Source organism: Eumetopias jubatus, unplaced genomic scaffold, assembly GCF_037043125.1.
Source record: "Eumetopias jubatus isolate StellerSeaLion01/CBP00866 unplaced genomic scaffold, mEumJub1_p1.0 scaffold_11, whole genome shotgun sequence".
NCBI classification, from domain to species: domain Eukaryota; kingdom Metazoa; phylum Chordata; class Mammalia; order Carnivora; family Otariidae; genus Eumetopias; species Eumetopias jubatus.
Window position 1 is genome coordinate 31,378,492 of NW_028274817.1, and position 26,032 is coordinate 31,404,523.

Sequence of the window (26,032 nt, forward strand, 5' to 3'; positions counted from 1 at the left end):
TCATTCTGGTTTTCTGCTGCCACTAACAGTAGGTATTTCATGGTCAGTCTCTTTTTTAGGATCTACCATATCTTTATATCTCTCCCCACGATGTCGTTCCAGGTATGGACCCCAGTTAGAAGCTGGTCTGCAGCAGCTTACAATGCGCTGAAAAGGAAAAAAAAAAAACAAACAAACTTGTTTTAGACCATAAGTGTTACAGTCTGTAAACAAGCAAATATCAAACCATATTATTAAGTTTCTTTGCTAACCAAAATGAAATAAGAACCTAGAAAAGTAAAAAAAGTGATCATCAAAATTCTTAATACAGTATATTAAAAAAATGATACTCAGATTTAACTGTTACTAGAATTACACCAACTATGAAACCAAAATAACTGAGTATGTAAATGATTTTAAAAGAAAGTGTATGAGCCCATTTGAACAACAGAATCAATCCATGTATTTTCACTGAATTATCCGACATTTCTATGCTGCCCTTAGAGGGAGGGTTAGGTGAGGATTTAAACCAGTGTATACTTGGGAGGTTTCAAGAACCGAACAAAGGGAGCTCCAGGGTCAAACCACTGATCGGGGTGGGCTTGGGAAATTATTTATAATCTGACCCCTGAGATTTGTCTTTGTCATTGTCCTAGTGAGATGTCATAATCAACTCCATCTGCCTACACCTCCATGCAAGAGGGATCACTCAGGGTCTAGATTGGGTTTGAAATAATTTACCAGGCTTTTTCCAGTCTAAACACACTATGAGGACATGTATTATAACCAGACAATGTATTTAAAGATTATAGATATAAAACAAAAAGGTCCTTTGCTTTGTGTCATCTTCAGGGAAACTCAGTACAAGTATAAATATTACTTCTATGTGCTCAGCACACTCATAGGGCCTGAGGATATAGCAGCAAGCAACATAAAACTCTCCCTAAAGGAGCTTAGAGTCTAGTACGAGACACACAAATACACATATGGTGTAAAGCTATGCTATGCACATAGTAATCAGATGATTGTATCAGGTGTAGAAGTAGTCTAAAGGTTCATAACTCATATTGCCACCATATGAGTAATCTTCATTTTGATAAGTGCTTTCTATAAAGTATAAATAATATAAATGTGCTTACTTGAAAGATATTTCCTTCAGCTTGAATTATTTTTATGACGGCCATAATTGGAATCCAGATAATGCAGAAAATAATCATACACCAACCTAGAGCAACCCCCCAGTCAGGGTATGGAATTTCGGCATAATTAGGCCTATGAAATTTCACGAGTGACCAGATCAAAATTGCCTGTGAAAGTAAAGTATGAAGAGACAATGCTAAAGATTAGACTTTATTGCCCTAACGATTTCAGTTGCACTAATTGTTAGGAATTTGATCCCTATCCTTAGAAATAATTTATCAAAAGCAATTAAAATGAAGATACACTCAAGCAACTAAGATAATCCCGTAACTAGCCAGAAGATAATACTAAATGAACTAAACTAAATAACCTGTATTTGGCTTTGAATAGATTCTTCCAAAATGAGCACCTCCATGTATTTATAAGAGACAAATGCTGGCCCAACATGTTTTTCAATAAACTACTTTATCATGAAATATTTCAGATTGAAAATAAAACAATATCTGAACATTTCCATGACTGAACTTTTAGGTTTCACTTATAATAGTATGGTTTTATTCTATGCTGTAAGCTAGCCAGCATATCAATTCATTCAAGGAGAATGTAAAGTACCCTTTAGTGAACATGCTTTGCTCCTTGCTTAGCAGTTGCTTCTATTATTTCTCTCTGCACAGAGCACCCCTTACTCCACACCAAAAACACAGACACATTCACAAGCTACTGGTACATATTTGCTAAAGCACACTTCACTTCCAGCCTCTCTTTGAGAGAAAAACAAGCTCAATGTATGTTTGGGTAAAACAGTGAAATCTGAATCTTAACAAGGAAAACACTTAAAAGCCAAGTTAAAAAAAAAACTTTTTCAAAAACCTACTAGACATGTTGCAGCATTAAAACTAATTATTTAGAAACCCATAAAGCAAACAAAACAAACAAAAACCAGAGTCACCTAGTAGTTTCTCTAAACTATTTAGCTGTCTATGTTTTACTAAAATCAGTGGAGAAATGGAATGTAAGAATATCAAATAGGTAAAGTTTAATAGATTAATTTTATCTAATAGATTAATAATCAATTTAATAGATGAATTCTACTTAATTACAGTAATTTAAATGTAGTTCCCAATTATAATTTTTTTCCATAACTACAAGAGAATTGGATGAGGGATACTGGAGTATCCATGACTTCACATCACTTTATACAAAACAGACGATAATGTATATCATTTAATATATAATACTTTTGCATTTTAAATTAAATCCAGTTGTCAAAGCTATGTAATCAATAAAAACTAGCGGGCTAAAAAGTCTGGTGAGAGCTTCTTAATTGATAAAGGGTTTATTTTATTATGGAGAATTGTCAGAAGAGGAAAACAATATTTAGTACCACTGTCTAAATCATTTAGCTAGAATATGGAACATCCAAAATATTTTAATTCAGTACATCCAGTCCCAAACTGCTCCCTACTTGAAACTGACCTTATAAAATGTGAAAAAAAATAAAACTTAGCACCCTCTAAAACAAACATAATACTTCAGATGTGAAGCAAATTCTGGATCAAATTATTTAATGCCCTTTCCCAGGAAAAGCTTTGAAGCCTGGAGGCAATGAGAACCAAAACACATCCTCTGTGAAGCTTTGCCACTGCCCCACCTCCACCATTGCAGTAATTCTCCATCCTGTTAAGTGTTTATTTTGTCACTGACTGCCCTGAACTGTTATTTAACGATATCATGTATATATGCCGGGTCTCTCCAGTAGGCTATCTTTTGCTTTCCCTCAGTTCCTAAATAGCACCAATTGTTGAATTTAACATAAACTATTGCCTCTGTTGACAGTGGTTTCTTTTAGTAATTTCGGATAGTAAATCCCTCTCATGAAGAAAAAAAAATATGCATTAAAATCTGAGTGTTGTTTCTTAGCAATTAATATATTTAGATCACATTCCTTACAGTCCACGTCTGGGTCTTCGCAGAGAGTTTAGGAACATTGTAGATGACTCAGCATATTTTTTAGGGGACCAGCAGATGAATGATTTATTTTTATTCAATTGATAACTTTTAAGTATGTAAGACCTTTATAGGAGCCTGTTCATTTTCTCAAATGGTAAATGTTTAAACCTATAGCCTCAAAAACAATACTGCAAAGGCATTTTAATTGAGGGAACTTGGCAGTCATAAAGCAAAATTTGAAAGTCATTAATTTATGAACTTAGTTTGCCTTATTGTCTCCGATATGAATTATTCTTCAAGTTTATCTTAGAAGTGGTCATGTATATATCATTGATACCAAATTCATGGCATATTAATTACTTACAATCAGAAGAAGAGGTGTAATGACAAACCAGCAGGCTCTCCACCATAGCCAGAATATCCACCTTTTTGCTCCAATCATCATTTCTATATCTTCAATGAATCTGTTCCCACCTTACGAAAAAAAAAAAAAGAGTACATTCAGTCCTTGCTCACATTTTCCTCTATTAATAATTGTGGCCCCAAATTATCTTTCTGTCTAAACATTTTCTTATTCTACAGCAATGAAGTATACACCTTTTTTCCAGTATTATTATACTTTACAATTTTAGTAAACATAATGAAAAAGAATCACACTAAGTTATTTTAATAAAATGCGTAGATAATTCTATAGTTACTATTTACCATAAATCCAGATGATTCCTATTATTTCCAGTATAGCCGCAATCAAAATGCCCCATCCAGCACAGAAGTGGTCAATCAGATGAACCCAGTAAATTCCAGCCTACCAAAAAAAAAAATACCAATTACATCTAAGTATATTTTTAATTATTTTTATGATTGATGAAGTCTTTAAATCAAATCTATTCATTTGATTTGAACATGTGCTCCTTGGTTTCACCTGTGCTAAGATGTGAAAAAGGAATATTTTCAAATGTAAACACAAATGTGGCTTTAAATATCTCAAAAAGGATGCACCTTTCATCCTATACTGAGTCACTGGAGAAAAAGCATTTAGAGTAGTTGATTATCAAAATGACATGCAGTGGCTGTGTGCTGTGTGGTAGCTATCAAAAGTCTAGTACGTATTGAACGTTTATAACTTTATTGTAATTGGAGAAATTGTCCAATAATGGGTCCCCACCCCTCTTCACAATATACTTAACTATCGAAATTGTGCTATACTGGGAAAAACTCTGGGCTAAAACTCAGAAAGCCTTGAGCTGAATCAGACTTGGACTTGTTCCTAAACATCCTCTTAAACCTTTGTTTTCCTCCTTTAGATTATAAAGCACGTTCCAACTAATGATTTGTCTATGAAAAAATACTATAGTAATACCTGAGTCACGCAGACGAGACCAAGGAGAAACAAAACCAAGCAGCAACCCAAAGTTATAGGAACCCTCATTTTCTTCATCACTTTGGGAAATAAATCTTGAATTGTTGTTGTAATTGTTTCTTCAGAAGGGGAAAAAAATGGCATGTCATATGTCAACTCATTTGCCAATAATTTTAAATCAAAGAATTCAACTTCTATTAATCAAATTTACAAATATATGTTGAAAATATACTCTGGGTCCTACTCCTTGCTTTAGTTATTTTTCCCTACATGAAGTGCTTTATTTTTTATTTCTTTTTAAATTTTATCTTCTTTAAATTCAATTAAATAACATATAATGTATTATTAGTTTCAGAGGTAGAGTTCAGGGATTCATCAGTTGCATATCACACCCAGTGCCTACCCCTTGCTTTTAAAACTCCATAGGGTCCTTTCTCTTGGCAGTCACCACTTGATGGGTTGGATAAAAACCAAATGCAGCTCTGTTTCTTTGTTGTTTTTGGTCTGTTTTACAAGGTTTTTCATCGCTAGTAACTACAGGGTAATAGATCCCTGAGGGCTGACGTAGTTTGAAAGAGGGTTATGGGAAAGGAAGAATTCTAGGAGAACTTTTAAATAAGGTGAATATTTGAATAAATGGCATGGAGACAGAAAGGCCTTCTAGGTTTAAGAAATAAATGTGTTCATGAAAGAGAGTACTGGCTGAAAGCAGAAGGTTATAGGGGTGAAAGAATTAAGATACAGGTTTAAAATTTTCAAGGGCTTTGTAAGTCAACCAGAGGAAGCCAGACTTTCTGCTGTACGTAGTCAACTATTAAAGTGTGTTATGTAAGAGTGATCTGATGAATAATGTTTCAGAATGTCTAGGTGTGTACCCTAGGGAAAACCCCTATGTGTACGTAGAGCCACGTGCAGGAACAGTCATTGCAATAGCGTGTGTAATTTGTCAGAATCGGAAATAATCCAACTGCCCATCATTATGGCAACACATTGTGAATTAAGTCGATCTATATGAGTATGTATCAACACAGATTCACAATACATGTAAAAAAACAACTGTCAGAATGATATGTATGTTATGAAACTTCACATTTATGTGACAACATTTATATGTTATTTATGGATACATATATAACATATACAGACATGGACTGAGTAACACATAATCCATGGGGACAGTTAGTTCTAGGAAGGAAGAAATGTGAATTGTATATGGGAGAGAAAAAGAGGGGACTTCAATTTCATTTCTGAAGCAAACATAAGATATTAATGTCTGTTCCTTTTGGGTATCTACAACATAAGTACTTTGTACTTTTCCGTATTTAAAATCAAGTTAAAAAGAATTTTCAAATTCTAAGAGTGAAAGCTAATGGGGAAAACAAGGGTAAGAAAAGGATGTTTTTAAGTAGAGGAAACATGCGTAAAATATAAGAGGGATATGGTAACACTGGGAGTATTACTTACCAATGGATGCAAACTGAGAGTCGAGACCCAAAGTCAAAAGCATGAAGAAAAATAATATGGACCAAAATGGGCCACCTGGGAGTTGGGCTAACGCTTCTGGATAAGCAATGAATGCCAAATCAAAACCTAAGAAAAATGTATGAATTTCATTTAAATTAGTGGCCAAAAAGTTCACACATTTGGACATTTTCAAAATAAGATACTAGAAAAATTTCATTTTAATTTGCCGACGCAATCCATGATATACATTCTCGGGCAACTATTTCACTTGCACTTTCAAGAATATTTGACTTGGTTGCTCAATGAAGTGATAATGTGAGCATGTGATGTGAATTAAGCTAGTGAAATGAATTTTGTAAATGGTACATTTCTCGCATAAGAAATCTTAACTATTTAACGATTTTGTTTAACCTATTTCATTTTTTAGAGATTCATGAAGAATAACAGCTGTCTTAAACTCCAGAAACCTAAATTGTTATCTTAGCCTAGAAATTCTAGAAGAATTACACTATCAAGAAAGCTATGCTTATGGAACTACATTTTTAGTCTGCAGCCATCTCTCCAAATGTTCACCCAGGGTCACTAGCTGTAGTGCCTAAATTTTAATTAGTATATGGCCACTTGCAAAATTGTATGTAACAAAACTAGAAGCTGAATCTTATTTTCTATTTGATGTATATTATCGTTAGAGGTGCTTTAAATTTTTTTTTTCAATTATATTATGTGATACTTGGTTGTTTGAAGTATTTTAAGTTTCTCCAGACTCCCAGAGGACTGACCTAAGATTCAGGAGAATTAGCTTCTAGCCTAGGCTCTGTCACTTCCTAATCATTTAATCTTCTGCAAGACATAACATTTCTGTGCATCAGTCCACTTCTCTGTAAATGAGGAGCTGGACACTAGATTATCTGTAAAGTCCCTTCTAGTCCTAACATTCTATTTTCCTGCATTAGTCTCTCCATCAAATGATATTGGCCATAAATAAAAATTTAATGAGGGATTCCTACTACTAAGAACCCTGGAATTCTTTTCCTAAGAATCTTAACCAGATAATTAAGCATCCCTAGCTAATGTCTTTAAAGTTAGGAAGTTCATTAATCAGATTCCTTTAAAGCCGGACATGGCTGGACACTCAAAGTTACCTGGGTTTCTATCTATATGATATTAATGTGTTTTAAAAATGCAGACCCAAAAAAATATTCAGACCCAAGGCTGCACTTGTACATGGAGGAATACACACACACACACACACATATACACTCATACAGTCATAGATATATGAATACATACATGTATATGTGTGTATGTGTATAAATTAAATGAAGATAACACATGTAAAGGCATCCATGATGCCTGATACTTGTACAGTAAACAGTTCATAGTAAGGACCAGACAAAATTCAGAAAATTATTTTCTTAAACAATTATTCCCTCATATAGTCCTGTTTATTCAGACCATCTAAGAATTATTACATCATTAAAGTAATCAAATTATATAAGATGCAATGAGAAAGAAAATGCAGCACCCTAAACCTTGCTTGAGTGCTTTAAGTAAATTGCTATAAAATATATTAGTGTTTCTTAAATGAGCTACACCGAATTAATTGAAGTTATTAATGTAGAGCATCACATACCTGATTTTACGACTTGAGCAACTTCCTTTCCGGATATATGAGCCATGTGTCCCAATATAGAAAAAATAGCAAATCCAGCGAACACACTAGTGAGGCAGTTTGTCAAACAAACTAAAATGGCATCTGAGAAGCAGTTGTTATTGAACTTATTGTAAGATGATAGAGCAACTAAGCCACCCCAAGCCACTGAAAGGGAGTAAAATATTTGAGTGGCAGCATCCTTCCAAACCTATAAGAGAAGATAATTTTATCTTTAAAAACATACACTTTAAACTTTTTACTACTACAAAAGATTTCACATATACAAATGAATAAATATGAATAATAATGAAGTAAACACCAGAACACCAAACCCACTGCTCAGCTTAAAAAATGAAATGTTACCAGTCTTTGGAAAACTCCCAGGGCCCCTTTCTGATTAGATCACCCTTCACCCTCCAGTGGTAACTGCTATCCTGACTTTTGGGTTTCTCATTTCCTCGTTTTTTCTTTAGATTTTTACCCTAGAAACATGTAAACCCAAGCAATACGGTGTTTAGCTTTTCATGTTATTGAGTTGATAGAAAAGTTTTCTAAATGCATGTAAACTTATACACCTTGCCTTTTTTCATTCGGTATTGTATGAGAGTTATCCGTTACCAATTTGAACCATATGAAATTTTAATTTTGTGTCAAAACTGAAAAAATATAGACAAATCCATATGGTTTAGTTAAACATATGTAGTTTTGAACATTTTTTTCACTGCTGTATTGCCCCACGGTATATACCACAGATCATCCTCTATCCTGTTGAGGGACATTGAGGTGGTTCAATATTCTGCTATTAAAAATGTTGTAGCTATAAGTATTCCTGTGCATGTCTCCTCATACCGAGTTAAGGAACTGTGATGTCAAAGAGTATATGCATCTTCTCTTTTATGAAATAGTGCCATATTATTTTACCACTTTGGACTCTCACCAGCTAGGTGTGAGAGTTCCCATTCCTTCACGTTCTTGCCAATATTGGTCAGAATTTTTAATATTCTCCAATCTGGTGGCTGTCAAATGAGAGTTTTCATTACCCTAATTATTTATAAGGTTTAGTGTGTTTTTATGTCTTCGTATTCCACAGGTTTTTTTTCCCTGTGAAATTCCTGTTCAGGTCTTTTGCCAACTTCTTGTTTGGGTTATTTGTCTTCTTTGATCTCTAGAAATTCTTTATGTATGCTGGATTCTAATCCTTTGTCTACCATATATGTTATTTTTTCCTCCCAATTTGTGGCTTATTCTTATTCACCTCTTAACATCGTGACCTTTGATGAGCCAAAGATTTTATTGTGGTTTTAATGTGACTAAAGGTGCCCATCTTTGCTTTTATGTATTGTCCTTGATTTCTCTGACTTAAAAAGAAATCTTTAGCCAAAGATCACAGATACTGCCCTACATTTTCTTCTAAAAGATTTAAAGCTTTGTTCATATTGTTTTCAATTAGTCTGAAAAATTGATACAGTACATATTAAATTGGAAAGTCCAATTCATTTTCTTTTCTAAATGGAGTATCGGTTGTCTAAAGATAATCATGGATGTCAGTTATATCAATTAGCCAGTCCATCCTTTCCCCACATATCAAGTTCCAAATGTTCATGAATCTATTTCTGAGACCATTCTGTCCCACTGATCTGTAAATCTCTATCTACGCAAACCCCACATTATTTTAATTCCTATAGCATTATAATATTGTTTCATATCTGGTAGGACAAGTCTTCCTTCTTCAAAAACAGGGTTTTCTTGCCTTTTTCTCTTGCATGTAAATTTTATAATCCGTTCTCAACATCTAAGGAAAACTGTGCTTTCAAATCTGATTAAAATTCTATTGACTCTACATATCAGTTTGGGGACAACAGATACATATCCATTCTTAACAAGGACAGTACTAGGCAATTTTTGAAGAATAATGATATATTTAGAATCCCTTAGATCACCAGTTCTCTCATCCCGTGTTTGTTCGATTAGAGCCTCACGTAGCCGACCTCAACTCTTTAAGCAGCCTCCCACTCATTCCATCTAATCCTACCCTTTTACTAGTCTGCCTTTTACAATTTACCCCTCCTATATCTTTGCTAAAGGACAATAATCTTAGAAACTAAGCAAATCCATGTTAACAGTGAAAATCTGTAGATAGAACATTACAAAAGAAAAAACCTAATTGTATAGATTTCAAATAGATTGGCAAAGATTTGGGCAAAAGTGGTTTTGTTTTTTTTTTTAATTTTTAGTCCATTGAAAAACAGGACTGCTCAGTGAAAATCATCCATATAACGTGGCGACAAAGAGCTCTAACTCTGGAGTCAAAAAGAATGAAATTTATATCCAGTACCTCTTACTCTCCTTGACTTCAATGTATTTAACATTTTTAAGCCTGTTTTTCATCTGTAAAATGGAGATGATGATGATGATGATGATGATGATGATATATGTGTACTAGGAATGATGTGAGAATTGAGTAAGATAGCATATGTAAAGCAATTAGGATGCTCAATGGTAGCTGTTATTGTTATTATGGAAAATAATCATAAATTGATACTCGGTTTCTTTTATGGAACTTAAAAATTATAATTTCCCCTTTGAAAGGTATGTAATCTATTTCCAATTTCAATAGATATAAAAGTCATTGGGGAATAAAATTTACTAGGTCTTCAGAACACAGCTTGATGTTAGATTATTATTACATTATAATTGCTTCACAATGGCAGGCAGCCAGTAGAAAGCAAAGTGAGTGGATGGATAGATAGATGTTATTTCACTTATAACAAAATCATTACAAATTAAATGCTCTTATTTTTTAGGCACCTGTACATATTAAGGGATGAACAACATGCTTATGTTGATGTCTCAGCTGCTTTTATCTGATACATTTTGTATTCATATGTGAGTTAGGGGGAGCTGGAAATTGGTGTAGCAGGTCTGGATTCTATCAAAATGCTACTGCAGACCATGATGTGTACCTAGGTTGCAAATAAAGTGAAGCAAAAGTCCAAACATAGTTCTAATCTCCGTATCTATCAATCTCATAGCTATATACAAAATTAGTAATTTAGGGATTAGAAAATCTTAATTCAAGATGCACAAACTGGCTGTGTAAACTTAACTAAATGGGACACTTCCCGGGTTTCAATTTCATCACTGTAAAATGAAGGAGTTAGTAAAATAATCATTGAAGACCAGAAGACCCTTCTAGCTATAAATTTGTATGGTTGCAACAAAGTTCAGATATTCAAAGAAAAGGAAAAATATATATATATTTATGATCCCATGCTCAGAATATGGATTGTGAGAAATACAAAAGGTCTAAGAAAAAAATTCTTATTACCAGCAGTAATACAGTACCAGTGGGGGTACTGTATTTGTTGGGGGTGAAGAGTAGGGAGGATTAAATTGTATGTTTCAAAGGGAGCTTTAGGTTTAGGTCTGATATGTTAAAGGTAATAGAGACATTGAAACAGACCAATATAAAATAATCATATAAATTTTTCAGGAACTATAAAGCTCAGGTGATCTGAGGCTTGGAAAAGTCACTTAAAGAATATCAAAGGGGCTTTTCACCTGTGCTCAAAGTTAAGAAGTTTAAAGAAAATGGAGGGTCCACTTCTTAGGGAAAATGTTGCATCCATAATAGTAGAGTATAATATAATAGCAATAATTGAAATCATTGTGTGCTCATACTTATATAACAGTTTACCATTTTGAAAGTGCATTAATTAATATTTTATCTTGTTTAACAACCTAACAGAGAGAAGATGATGAATCCCAACTTCCATTTTATTTGTTTCTTATGCATCATCAAAAATGGTCTTCAAGTTGGAAAGATATCAACAAACAAGGTTAAAAGATGTGAGGCCCAAGATAAACGAAGAAATGAACAAATGGCCTGTGGACACATCAAACTATATTAATCTCCAAGACTAAAATAATAAAAGTCCATAGTTCTAAAATAATTTAAGTCTGTTGCAGGTTAATTGCTGAGTGAAAATTATTTGGATACAGGAAACCAAAGGCCAGATACTGACATCTCAATTTTCAAAAAAGGTAAAGGATGGATTGCCATGACTAAAAAGTGATAAATTTGACTCGCTTACCAGAAAAATTCTACAACAAATAATTAAATATCCAGATTGTAGGGTGCCTGAGTGGTTCAGTGGGTTAGGCGTCTGACTCTTGATTTTGGCTCAGGTCATGATCTCAGGGTCATGAGATCAAGCCTGTGCCAGGCTCCATGCTCAGTGCAGAGTCTGCTTGAGATTCTCTCTCTCCATCTCCTTCTGCCCCTCCCCATACATGTGTTCTCTCTCTAAACAAGTAAAATCTTAAAAAAATAAATATCCAGATTGTAAGCATTTAGAAAATAGCAAATTGCTGGAAATTAGCATCAGTTCCTCAAAGAATACCATAGCAAACAAACGAATATCCATTTTGGATAGCACTGCTAGTATGGAAGATTATAGTAACAGTGTTTCTTGACTTCAACGTAAGACTTGGTGTTTTAGCTGGCCAGAAGCTTAATGTGTGCCAAGAATGTGATGTGATTACTGACAAAGTGAAACTATTCTTAGGCTGTGTGAATAGATGCATCCTATATAGAGTGCACTTAATCTATATGCTCTCTGCAGTCAAAAGTGTAGAAGATTTTATGTATCCATGATATACACAGCCATTATCTGGCGATAGACTGAAGTTAAAAGAGGGTTACCCAATTCATATTCATGGCACACATTTATGTTGACAAATAACAGTTTCATTTATGGAATGCTTCATTTCAAGTTTGTGGTTTAACTTCATAATCCAATAGGTACACTTTGATCTTAACTTGGGGGATATTAACTTTTGAAGACAACTAAAATGTATATTAGACCATTAGACTTTCACCTGTAATCTTGAAATCTATGAGTTTATCCAAGAAGTCTCACCGTCCTATTCATCAACTTGTAGGTAGGTATCCAAACAGGAAAGGTTCTTTCTCAGATTAATAGGCCCCAAATCCTTTTGGTCAAATAGAATCAGTTATATGAATAATATGACTTTTAAAGCCTTACTACTAAAAATGATTATCTCACTTCCAAAAGAAAAGCACTAGTGTCATGTTAAATGGCTACATTGGACTTCCTAGTGGACAGAAACACTAATAAATTTAACTCCATGTTCTTTTGAAAGCCACTACATTATGACACTCATATGCAACCAAGATTTTCAGTGTTTGCTTTTAAGGTTTACCTCCTCAGATAATTTGAAATCCAAATGAAGTCTTACCTCAGCTTCCCTAAGTTTTGTAAAATTTGACTGTGCTCCAATATAGTATGAAATGCCTTTCGAGGCACCCTCCAGAGTCGCCCCTCGGATTAGCAGGATGAGCAGGACAACATAGGGGAAAATAGCTGTAAAATATACCACCTACCAAGAAAAACAACCAGTGGTGGATAAGTTAAATTTTTAAGTCCTGTTATGTAACTGTATATGCACAAAGTTATTAGCCGGTTGACATTAGTAAAATAAAGTATTAAAGGATTTCATAAGCTATTAATAAACCTGGTGATACCAATACCAAAAATGGCATAATTTTCTCTTTCTCTTCTCCCCAATCTCAGATGATCCATTTTCAAAACACTCTGATGTATGAAGCAGTATTTCCTGGGTTCACATTGTAAATACACAGTACATCAGCAGGGGTAACTTGGAATCTAGGTAGAGTGCTTTCCTAAATATGTCTTTGTAAATGTCTGAAGGGACTGAATATCACTTCTTGGTAAATTACTACATTGAGGTAGAAAGGGAAATGCTTGTATACCTGCAATAGTTAGTATATATTCAGTCCCCAAGGAGAAGGAAAATAATCTCCTAGTAGATGTCCAAATCCCCTGGAAGCTGATTAAAGTGAATACTGAACACTTGGTATTATTATCCTTAGAGATACCATTAAAGGCATTTGGTAGCACACATAGCAGTGTACTTGTATCCTGGATAACATACGGTTCCAGATGAGCAGATTGCCTTTGAGGCCGGCTTTTCATTAATATAGACAATTTCTTTGATCCATAGATGTCCTGTGTTTGATAATATGCCCAAGGAGACAATTTAAAGTCATCCAGAGACCAGTAAAAATTAATCGCCTAGGCAAATGGCCTTCAATGGATTATTTCAATATTAACGTCAAAAAGGAACCATGGGTCTCAAAAATGTGCAACTGAAAAATTATTTTGGAAAGTTTCCACTGACTTTGTGAGGTTCACAATATTTTTGTGATCTAACAGAATGTCTCATCATAATTTAGCATGAACTGAACGCGCTAGATATCATACCAGGAATACAAAGGTAGTATCCACAGTTATCCCGGTCTTCCATCTTTAAGGAGATTTCAGTCTAGTAGTTACCGTGAATATTCACTTTTCTGGGTACTGTACAACTGTTCATGGAGAAAATTTTATGTTGTTCCCTGAAATTGCCATGATGCTCTTGGGAAAGTTTAAAAAACAAAACAATAAAGGGGGAAAGTATAATGTTTTTCAGAAGAGGACTCTTCACTGAAAAAGAGGGTTCTGAGTCAATTCTGGCCAGCTTTAAGAGAACAACTACATATTTGATTTTTTTTTCTCTCCCATTAAAGGAATCCCTACACTAACCTTATATAACGAGGATCTAGACTTGCCAAACCAAACATGGCAATATATAATTCCATCCTAGATGCTTACTTCTGTAATAGGACACACAATTTTAAAATATACACTCAAGTCTCCGAATGCTGTATTAGCTAGCAGGGTCCGACTTCTGATAAAGTTGACCTTTGAACAACACAGGTTTGAACTGTGTGGATCCACTTAGATGAGGATTTTTTTTTTCAATAAATACAGTACTGCAAATGGATGTCCTCCAGTGATTTTCTTCATAGCATTTTCTTTTCTCTAGCTTACTTTAAAGATTTTATTTATTTATTTAGTTAGTTATTTGAGAGACAGAGTGAGCATGAGCAGGGGAGAGCTGCAGAGAGAGAAGCAGGCTCCCAGCCAAGCAGGGAGCCTGACGCGGGGGTCCATCAAGACCCTGGGACCACGACCCTAGCCAAAGGCAGACGCCCAACCGACTCAGCCACCCAGGCGCCCCGCTAGCTTACTTTATTGTAAGAATAAGGTATATAATATATATAACATACTAAAATGGGTGTTAATTGACTTTAGGTTATCAGTAAGGTTTCTGGTCAACATCAGGCTGTTAGTAATTAAGTTGTGGGAGAGTCAAAAGTTATAGCTGGATTTTCAAGTGCAAGGGGGTTTTGGCACCCCTCACCCCCACGTTGTTCAAGGGTCAGCTGTAATTGCACAACCCTAGTACTAGTTTTGCTTGTTTTGTTGTATTTGTACCAATAGCAGGGATCTTATGTATTTTCCTACAGCTAGGCTGCCTACTTAGAAAGCTTTTCACACATTTGAATGTTCCCATTATAGAAAAAAACATGCCTCTGATTGTGCTTGACATTGAACTGCAATGAAATTGGAAAAGAGCTACATCACCATTTAATGTGTTTTCCAAATTACCTTGCCAGAAGACTTGATTCCTTTAAATAGCGCTGCTCCAACTATGAGCCAAGCCAGAAGAAGACAAAGTGCTAAATACCACACAATTACTCCAGTCTCATCCATTCCACTTGACCGCTGGAGTGCCACTTTACTGAAAACACACAAGCCTTTTTTATGAACACAGAATCACTTGTCTTCATACATTGAATTTTGTAATATCTATCATCCAAGGAGATGTTTCATGAGTGTTCTATCTTACTAATACATCAATGTCATGGGAGCCTTTTATGTTTTTAAAGATTTTATTTATTTATTTGAGAGAGAGAGAGAGAGAGTGAAAGAGAGAGCATGAGAGGGGGGAGGGTCAGAGGGAGAAGCTGACTCCCCGCTGAGCAGGGAGCCCAATGAAGGGCTCCATCCTGGGACTCCAGGAACATGACCTGAGCCGAAGGCAGACGCTTAACTGACTGAGCCACCCAGGCACCCCCATGTGAGCCTTTTATTGATACTATTGTACAGAGGGGCAAAAATAGTAGAGTAAAAAGCTAGGCTCTGAACTTTAGGGTTAACTGTAGCCAGTCCAAAGTTCCAAACCCCAGAATAAAAAATCTACTAATTCCTTTAGCTATGATTTTTCCCTCTAATATTTCAAAGATCTTTTATGTAAAAAAAAAAAAGAATCTTATCAGATTATTTCTTTTATTTGTTACAGTATTTTTCTCAAGGTAAAAAGATGAAGAAAACATCTAAAATTAAATTATTCATCATACTTATAGTTAGCATCAAACCTAAATGATCCAAATTTTTATGACTCTTTCAAAGGCTTTCTGTAAAAATCAATGATTTCTATTAGGGACATGCATAGATCTAGGATTTTAATTCTTAGCTTGGTGTTTGGGAACATTTTAAGATCCAATTTTTGAAAGGGTCCCACAGAGCATGAACATGTAGATGAGGAAGAGCTCATTACAGCAATAATCAAGGCAGTTTGGTAAGGGTAAAAGGTAGGTGTAAGTCAGAAGAGTAAAGAGTGATCAATTGAAGTTAATACAAATAAATATAACCCTGAATATCTATTTTATCATATAATGACAATTATAAGCAAACTGGATAATGAAGAATCGCAGCTTTAAATGGCAATTTTGCCCCCAATATTACTCATCACCCAACAGTTTATTATTCAAATTTGCTCATTATAGTCTAAAATTTGAGTATTTTATTCTTCAGAGCAATGCCCTAACTTATATATAATAAGCACGGAACAGAGCATTACTGACAGTATTGCGCTCATTTGATAAACAATTTACAAATGACAATTTGTTGACTAGAAGCTGATCCTTCAGGTTACTACTCCCCACACAGGCTAGGTAAGCATTTGAGTCCTATTAAGTATAATTTGCTCTGATTCCCCTTTTTTTCCTACCTGTATGAGGTAAGGAACAAACTGATTAATATTTTATTGTTATTTACAAGAACTTTTAAATAACATCTGTTTAAGAAGTAGATCATCTACGAACCATGAGAGACTATGGACTCTGAGGAACAAACTGAGGGTTCTGGAGGGGAGGGGGGTGGGGGGATGGGTTAGCCTGGTGATGGGTATTAAAGAGGGCACATACTGAATGGAGCACCGGGTGTTAGACACAAACAATGAATCATGGAACACTGCATCAAAAACTAATGATGTAATGTATGGTGATTAACACAATATAATAAAAAAACCAAAAAACCAAAAAGAAGTAGATCATCTAGCATACTTACTTCCAATATTGTTCACTGGGAAGCTGCCCTGGCTGATAAATTTCACTTCCATTGATGCAGTTTAAACTGTTGATGTCTACCCAGCTTTTATTCACTCGGATGATCTCCCCCGAATTTGTGCTGATATTACAATGAGTAACTAAAAATTATAAAACAAGAATACACACACAGACACGTACTTAGTTTTAGACAAGTACTTTCCTGGAAAAAAAAGTGTTGTGGTTTTTTTTTAAGATTTATTTACTCATTTGAGAGAGAGAGAGAGCATGTGAGCTGAGGGGCAGAGGGGGAGAAAGAGAAAAGCAGACTCCCCACTGAACGTGGAGTCTGATGCAGGGCTGGATCCCAGAACCCTGAGATCATGACCTGAGCCGAAACCAAGAGTCGGCTGCTCAACAGACTGAGCCATCCAGGTGCCCCTCCTGAAAAACAGTTTTAATGGTAAAATAATTAAACCATTTAGATTGTTACTTGGTGAGGGCAGAGGAGAAATCTTGCAAATGGAATAAGCCATGCACATTCAGCATCTTAAATCTTCTCTACTACCAAGCTAGGGGTGAGTAAATATCTGCCCTTTTAAACTATGATTATATGTATAATAATTACCGCTATAAAGTAACAATCATTTCGAACAGGACTTAGTGCTCTAAGGAATTTTTAGTATGTGGACTTACTTAACCTATATAGATAAATGACACCTTTAAATCTCTAAGAAGCATTAAAGCTTTATTACTTTATTCTCTGATATACATAGACAATCCCAGTGGTAATAGTCCTATAATATCAATACTACTTGATCCCAAAGATCAGCAACTTATTATGTGGATGATACTCACTGGCTCCTGAAACACAGTAGTACTATCTATCACGGATAGTGCTTGTCTCTACCACTCTCCCACTTTCTTCCTTCTCTCCTGCCTAGTCCTAAGGATGGCTTGGCTTTACTGGTGGCCCTCAGAAATTAAAATATTGCATTAATCAGTTTTCAAAGTTATCCAAAGTTATCCTGCTTTCATCAATAACCCTGGGCTCACTTTAAGATTTGATTTTTAAGTAATCAACGTGGGGCTCGAACTCACAACCCCGAGATCAAGAGTCACATGCTCTATAGACTGAGCCTGCCAGGTGCCCCACCCGTGGCTCGCTTTAAATTGCCCCTAAATTGGTTAGAAAATCATGTAATCCTCTAAGCTTATTAGAAAAAATAAAAGAATGATGCTTCGTTCACAATATTTTTAAGTAAATAAATGAAGTTTACCTATAGGCGATCTGCTACAGTTCTCATCTGCCCAATATGAGCAATTTTTCCATGGTAGTTCACTTCGAAAAGAAGCAAACATGTAGTAAAGACTATAGGCAATTATGACATTATAATAGATTGTCACAAAAATGGATATCAGGACCATTGTAATTCCCACACCTGGAAAAGAGAACAATTGAAATCAAAAACAAACAAGTGCAATTTCTTCTGCTAATTCATAAAAAAAAAAAGCTGCCTCTCAATTTCCACAAAATCTATTTGAAAATGAGAAGGCAGGTTCAAACATTGTCTTTTCTTTTTGGGGGGTGGGGGCAGGGGAGTGGGGAGGAAGGACTACTGTCTAAATAGCTTTCTTCCCAAATTTAAAATTATTTTGATGATTGGCTTTCTGAAACCATTTTTTTTTTTTTTTAGTTAATTAGAAAATGGTACTAAGACCAAGGGCAGAAGACCTGTGTGGATCCATCAAGTTCACGTAAAGAATCGCCCATGGCCATCACTCTCTTATTATGTCTGAAAGTTCTTGTCAGAGTGGGTCCTGTTCTTAAAAACAAACAAACAAAGCTCATATCCTATTGACCCACTGACCACTACTTACATCTTCATCTATAAGCCAATATTTTGGCAAGTAGAAGATAAAGGCTCGGAGTTGACGTACAGGATTTCTAGCAGCGCATGTAAAGAAAAGTCAATAATCCAGTAACAATCTGAATTTAAACTTCCAAAGTTTCTTGAACTCCATAGTTTCAAGATGCAGTTTAGCATCCTGACTATAACCCATACGCTCAAGACTTGCTTTTGAGGTAGCTTCCTTCATATTCCCTCACAATGTTCTGTTCGCCTCACTCTAAATTTATATTTGGTGCTGTATTGAAGCTTTCACAGAGAGTTTGCAGCCACTAGCACCCACCAAAAGAATATCTAATCTTCATACAGGAAGGCTGTTTGATGTTTAATAACAATCAAGGCACTCTGAAAAACTTCGCCAGTGTCCTATTAGGGAGTATCACAGAAAACATAGTGACCTGCCCTTCAACTTATCTAAATGAGGCATTGTAAAAGATACGCAAAGGCAAGAAGACAAAAGACTGCACATGAAGGAGCAAAAAGCCAGAGCCGCGAAGTTAATGCACAGCCGGCCTATAACTATGTGCCACGGGACTGTAAAATGTGACTATAGGACAATAACGACCCCCTCCAGTATCCTCCCTAACCCCTTCTGTATCTTCGGCCCGAGAGAAACAGAAATCCAAATTACCATTTGGTCTTTCAATTCTCTGGCAAATATTCAGCAAAACAACATCTGCTGCTTTGCCTTTACCATGTCCAAATACGAAACATTTTCCCGCCCCCTAGTGAGGACAGCTATAGACCCCAAGGGACCAGTAGGCACAATAAGAAGAGCATTTGAACACTAACCTTGAAACAATGGGAGAATCCTCCAAACTGAAACTGGACCTAAGCTCGCAAATTGTCCCAGTGAACACTCCAGGAAAAACAGAGGTAAACCAGCCAGTGCCAGCATGATCGCATAAGGTATCAAGAAGGCACCTAGAAAATGCAAAATAGAAGCAAAGCACTATTATATCCCAAAACGTTGATGGCACGTTGATAACCAGCATAACATTTTGAAAGCATTCTGATAGAGTGGAGTAAGAGTACAAGGTTTAGGCCCCAGATTTACTAGTTTCTGTGAGAAAGTAGTCGATTCTCTAAACCTTGGTTTCCTCATCTGTGAAATGGGATTCTAGTATTACCTAAAGAGGTTGCTGTGGTTATTAAAAACAATAGCCTATAAAAAAGCAATCCAGAGGAGGTGAATGATCACAGGCTTTGGAGCCAGATACACCTAGGTTTATATCCTGACTCTACCATTTACTAGTTACGTGACCTGGGCCAATTTACCTAACCTCTTGGGACCTTGGGTTCCTCATAAATGGGGAGAGCAATACAAGCTCATCAGTCTGTGGTAAGCGCTCAATTATAGAGCCTCTGTGAAGACACTGGGCAAAATGGCAGGCACACAGTATCTGTTCAAAGTTAGTTTCCCTCTTTTCTCCTTTCCAAATAGTCTATTTTTTTAAGACTTCGGGTGCGAATGCTGCATGTGGTTCAGAGTGGAAGTTATTGCAGCTAAGTGGATTATTCTCCAATTAGTCATAAGGGTCTTTCCTCAATGTCAATAAGAAATTTCTTGGTTTTGTTAAAAGATTCTGAAGTTTTGAGGTACACTCAAAGTTAACTTTCTGGGGCGCCTGGGTGGCTCAGTTAAGTGTCCGACTCTTAATTTCAGCTCAGGTCATGATCTCAGGGCTGTGGGATCAGTGTCGGGCTCCACCCTCTGCATGGAGTCTGCTTGAGATTCTCTCTCTCCCTCTGCCCCTCCCCCGCACCAGCACTCACACATGTGCGAGTGTTCTTTCTCTCTCAAAAAAAGCTAACTTTTTATTTTAAAAGGAAGGACTAATGCTCATACATTTAGATTATCCAGATCCCTTTTTGATTTTTTTTCCACCCACTTCTGGGACATAATAAATTGCTCGTGCGAACTTTGGCCAGATTGTAGGTGGAAGCAGGGACAGAATACTAAATTTATTGATCAAGTACTCTAGAAGTCTTAACAAAGTTTAATAAGAAAACGGGATCAGTAGATTAAAAAATAGGCTTTTGGATTACATACATTTCATTGACCCATGTGGCAAATGTTTCCCTCATGTATTTTTCATACTATGATATTGTAACGTCATACCTGGGAATTACATTTTTCCCAACCCTCAAAATATATTCCATTAAAAATAATAAGGCAATAAAATACTTGTTATGTACAAGTCACTAGTCACTAGAACATAGGGACAAATATGTTTTCGTAGATGTTGCAATGTACATACCATCACTACTATGACTAATAGAAGTTTTAGTCTTACCAATGATAAATATGAAGAAAAGTAATACAGACTATCCCTGTCTCAATACAACAGTAAGGTGAATCTTAATAGCCCATTATAAATAGTTGTTTTTTTTTTTTTCAAAAAAAAGATTATTTTCCTGAGTGGCATATATAGCTTTTTACCCATTATATTGTTTTTATTAACAACCGTAACTGGTAAATTGCTAACATAATATCCTGGGCCCAAATTGTTGACACTGCCGTCTTAGACCCTTTGGTTGTGTGATACTTCTCTTTCATAAACTGGTAAAAAGAATCTATAGATAAAATTGACTCTAGATTTTAGCCATAGTTTTCCAAACCTAACCATATTTAAAAATCTGATCTATTAACACTTGGCAAATCTGAGTTTCATGTTCCTCTCCTACACGTGGACAGGAGAGAAAGAAGCAATCAAAAGAGCCTAGATCATGCATTATCCAAATGATAGAATCTTTAAAAACTGAGAACTGATGTGATATATTAATTTTTAGAGGAAAAGGTGAGAGAGATAATAGCATACAATAAATAATAGCATTTTGGGGAGAGCTACGTTTCAAATTCTCTATTAAACCTAGGTTAATATAGTTCCTGGAAGTTTATGGCCACCACTGGACTGATGTACGATGGTAAGTCACAGGGAATTTCTGAACCTGTAGTTTTTCTGAACCTGAGCACTAGAGGCTGGAAAGAAGCCTGAATGCCGGGGCGCCTGGGTGGCTCAGTCGTTAAACGTCTGCCTTCGGCTCAGGTCGTGATCCCAGAGTCCTGGGATCGAGTCCCACATCGGGCTCCCTGCTCAGCGGGAAGCCTGCTTCTCCCTCTCCCACTCCCCCTGCTTGTGTTCCCTCTCTCGCTGTGTCTCCCTCTGTGAAAGAAAGAAGAAAGAAAGAAAAGAAAGAGAAAGAAAGAAGTTTGAATGCTCTTCGTTACACTAGACCTTAGGACTTGAACACTCAAAGGATTGTTGATTCCTAACTCATTTTCCAGTTCAAACTTAGACCCAACCCATGACTAAACAATGGAGGCTCCAGAGAGGAGAATTTATTGCCACCAACACTTAAAGTGTTTGATAAACAGAGCTTCTCTCTTAAGTCTCCACAGGCCAATATGAGTGTTCTAATGCAACCAATTAACAAGAACTATAAGATTGAAACATCACCACAAAAACCCTATTATACCAAGAAAAATAATTATAGTGGCACAGTTTCACTGGTTCCCAATTATGAAATCTAAGGGCATGTCACCTCTACACTTCTAATAGAACCTGTAATTACAAGTAAATAAAATATGGTGTAAGTGAAAAGTTGTTTCGACACTACTAGAGAATTGTGCAATTCATTTTGTTTCCCTTTGCATGTCACCTCAGAGTTATTTTTTTTTCTCCTTGTTCTAACTGAGTCTTCCTTAATGATCTCTGAGGTATAAACAGTATCATTTTGCAAAAATTAAACACCTAGTCTTGAACTAAAGTCTGTTGCATTCTAGAAGGATCCTCTACATGGTCAATCCAATTTGATACTGCAGCTTAAAATACTAAACCTTTATTTCTTAATCTTCTCCTTCCACACTTGTATTTCCAAAATGTAATGCCTTATGCTACTTAAGCAACCAGTGTATTTCAGCTTCACATTAGAAAGAGAATCCCCAGCCTCTTGCTTAGATTCAGCCATAAATAAAGCCAAACACAACTTGAGTCTGAACAGATTATCACATGAACGTGTATAAATGAAGAAAAGCAAGTCATAGTGGAAGATTACATTGGATCCTAAACCAGAGACTCAGAAGTGCTAAATGTACAACTTTTATCAAGTTTATACCTGAGGATTTTGCAAAGCCAGCTTCCTAACTTGAGCTAGCAACTCAGTCTAATGATGGATGCAGTATGCTTGTTTCCCATCCCCCTACTAACCCAAACTGTCATATACCTTTCCTCAGTTCTCAAAATAGCTTCAGAGGCCACACAGCACACCATTTAAACCGGAAGGGAAAGAAGTTGAGCTGGGGCGGGGTGGGGGGGAATACCTCCGCCATTGTTGTAGGTCAAATAGGGGAATCTCCACACATTCCCTAATCCCACTGCATATCCAACCATAGATAGAAGATAATCCGATTTTTTGGACCAGTTACCACGGTCCTGATTCTCATCAGTTTCACCAACATGGAAATTCTCAGACGAAGCCGTCACTTTCTGGAGAAGAGAAAATATCACGAGTTTGTCTTTCTACTATTAAAAATCCACAGAAGCATAATTTCACACACACACACACACACACATGAGAAAGAGAGAGAGAGAGGTGGGGGGAGAATGAACCCTGAAAGCCTTAGCCAAGGGAAACACTTTCCAAAGGTTGACGGGATTTCCGCTGATGGCCGCTTTTACTTTGCAACATTTACCCCTTAAAATGAAAAAAAAAAACAAAAAAAAACCAAAACAAAACCAAAAACCTCTTCAGGTGGGAATATTTACTACTTCTTTGGGTGAGATCATCCAAATTTTGCTAGAAAGATTACACGTGGTACCCAGCATGAAGGACAAATGAAGGTGCACAAATGAGACTTCGAAAATACCAAAGTCTTAAAGATGAATTAGGTAAAATCAACACTCTCGAGATTGCAGGAGATCTTTGAGAAGAAGGCTCCAATATAGCTTCTACTAAAACAAACAAACAAACAAAAAGAGTTTATAGACTCCTTTTCCTATAGGCTGATAGTTTGGGATGTTTGGAGTTAAAGCAAGTTTAACTTCTCTCCCTATCCTTGGCTGGAAGCCACAGAATAATATTCAGAGACAAACTGTCCTGTCCCACCAGGTGGAGTAGCGCTCTCTCCACCTCACAGGGAAGGGGTTCTCTCCCAACATGTTAGCTGCTCTGGGGTCTGGAGGGCTCCTCAGGTCAGATAAGGACAATGCATTTTCTCATTTCCCTCCAGCATATGGACACGGTCTGGAGAGGGACAAAAACCAGGATTTTGTGGGCACACCCAAGGCAGACGTTGAGGTGATCCATCCTAAGTCTTCTGGCTGCCCCGGGAAGAGTTGTTCTCCTTCCCCTCTATCCTATGGGGACATCTCAGGCACACTTGAAGGCAACAGAAGAGAAATGTGGAGAACAAGAAACAGCCGCCGAAGGCAAAACCTGCGCCGGCCTCCCCTGAAGTGTTCCCTTCCCAGGCCCCCACACCTCCCACGGTTTCCAGACCCCTACCTCCTTCCCTCTGCACTTGAAGAAGCTCAGGCACTTCAACTTGTCCATGGTTGACTCACTCCCTCAGCTCGCTCCGACTCGTCTGGCAGTCTGGCTGAGCTCGACTGGTGGCAGGTGCACACTCCCCTGTTGCTACCTGCCTGAGTGAGCCACCTTGCCCAGGAGTGGGACCATTTATGGAGGGAGCTCTCCCCTCCCCCTTCAGGGCGCCCTGTCGTGTCACTTACCGGAAGGGACAGAAGTGAGGCTCTGGTTTTTCCCCAGGTAAACTGGCATGTAGCAATCCCCTGCCCCGGCCCCGGGAAAGGGCTGGGCTGTTCACGAGCGGAGCAGCCTGAGCCGAAGTGACTGACAGCCTTTGACTCAGGTGCCTTCGCAATCTCGCCTCCTTTCCCAGGTTCCCTGCTTCCTCCTAACCTCCTCTCTTAATCTGGTCTCTGTCCTGACGCCAAGTGCTGATCTCCACTGGCGCTGGGGTGGGGGTGGGGGTGTGAAGAGCACGGTCTGTGGGGCCCGTTCTGTTCCCCAACATTCTTCTGAACAGACCATATCGTCCTGGGCCCTGGGATGTCTCAAAGTTTTGCCCCTCACTCGAAAGCACATGATCCCCTGGGGCGAACGCTGCTCCCAGAGGGAAAGCACCCGAATTGGGCACCTCGAAAGGCAGCCACCTGAGATAAGGTTACTCAGCTGGCTCTGCCTGAAAAAGCAACTTTGAGCCGCTGTCTCAGGGACCTTTCTCAGCCTTCGGGACAGCATTGCCCTTTACAGGGATTGCTTTGTGTAGCATTTCAAAGAGGGCAAACAAAAACAAATTATCAAGTGGGTTTATGGGAAATTCTAACCCTAACAAAGGACTCCACTTTGCAAGAGTAAGACCTGGAAAGTAAACTACGAGGAAGCCTCCCAGGTTGGCCAGGGAGGAAAGAATTACTATAATGCTGGTTACCAATGTAGCACCTTTTCCTCAGAAAGCTCAAAGGATTTAATCTGACTCAGGTCAAAGATGGCAGCGGCTTTCTGAAACACAGTAGGAATCGGGGCACACAGAGGAACCAGCAGAGAGTCGAATTCTGTAGCCTGTGTGCAGCTCCTTTTGTCTCCATCCACCGACATGAATTTCTCACTTGCAGAAGAAATACGCCCCGAGGAGTCTGGGCAGGTAAAGCAGAGAAAAGCACAGGAGGGAAGTGGGAAAGTAGTCATGAGAAAGCATTAATGAATTTCATCTGGCTTTGTTTGTGCACGTGCGTGTGTGTGTGTGTGCCTGCTAGTATTATATACACACAACTAGGTGTGACCTAAAGGCTAAAATGAAGGAATTATTAGCCTGTCTCAGACATAGAAGAAAGGAGAGGCAAAGGGACGTATAACGCTCTTTGTAAAAAGATGAGCTGAAAAGCGCATCTAGTCGCATTTGCCCCAACTATCAACATCTCATAGAAATTAAAGGGACCCACCAAGGGGCGCTGGAAACAGATGGTGACTGTGGGAATAGAAAGAGAATAGGAGTCTTAGGGACAGATAGATTACGGGGATATCAAGGCAGGGGTAGGGAGCATGCAGAGGAAACAACTAGCAATTCCCCCAGCCTGTTACGCAGTAGAGAAGCATCTGACGACTTGGAGAGCTTAGAGCATCAGGGACATAACATTTAAAATAGAAGGTATTTGAGAGAAAATATTATTTGTTTGAGGGATATTTTCCCATTGTCATGCATCTCTTGCCATTCTCTGCCTCAAACTCCTAAGCTTGCCTGGCGTTTCCTGTGCAGGCACCTACATGCCGTTTCTCACCTCTGTGCCTTT

General features: G+C 37.3%; 1 protein-coding gene across 1 annotated transcript; it reads right to left on the reverse strand.

Annotated features, from left to right (window-relative positions):
• SLC6A14 (solute carrier family 6 member 14) lies at window positions 1–24,272 on the reverse strand. The gene is made up of 14 exons (XM_028087801.2): window positions 24,225–24,272; window positions 23,041–23,206; window positions 19,509–19,640; window positions 18,087–18,248; window positions 16,829–16,967; window positions 15,086–15,218; window positions 12,810–12,950; window positions 7,527–7,755; window positions 5,894–6,019; window positions 4,430–4,548; window positions 3,775–3,874; window positions 3,434–3,543; window positions 1,119–1,286; window positions 1–147 (listed from the first exon to the last, which is right to left on the reverse strand). The coding sequence occupies exons 1-14, from the start codon at window positions 24,270–24,272 to the stop codon at window positions 1–3; spliced, it is 1,920 nt and encodes a 639-aa protein (XP_027943602.1).
• Between the last annotated feature and the right edge of the window lie 1,760 nt (window positions 24,273–26,032).

Bases quoted from the DNA above. Each gene is read 5' to 3' on its own strand.
- SLC6A14 (XM_028087801.2), bottom strand. From the start codon at position 24,272: ATGGACAAGTTGAAGTGCCTGAGCTTCTTCAAGTGCAGAGGGAAGGAG. The intron at 6,020-7,526 runs GTATGTGATGCT...CATTTTTCTTAG, and splicing joins TGCTCAAGTCGTAAAATCAG to GTTTTGATTTGGCATTCATT. The intron at 1,287-3,433 runs GTAAGTAATTAA...TTACTTTCACAG, and splicing joins TTACACCTCTTCTTCTGATT to GCAATTTTGATCTGGTCACT.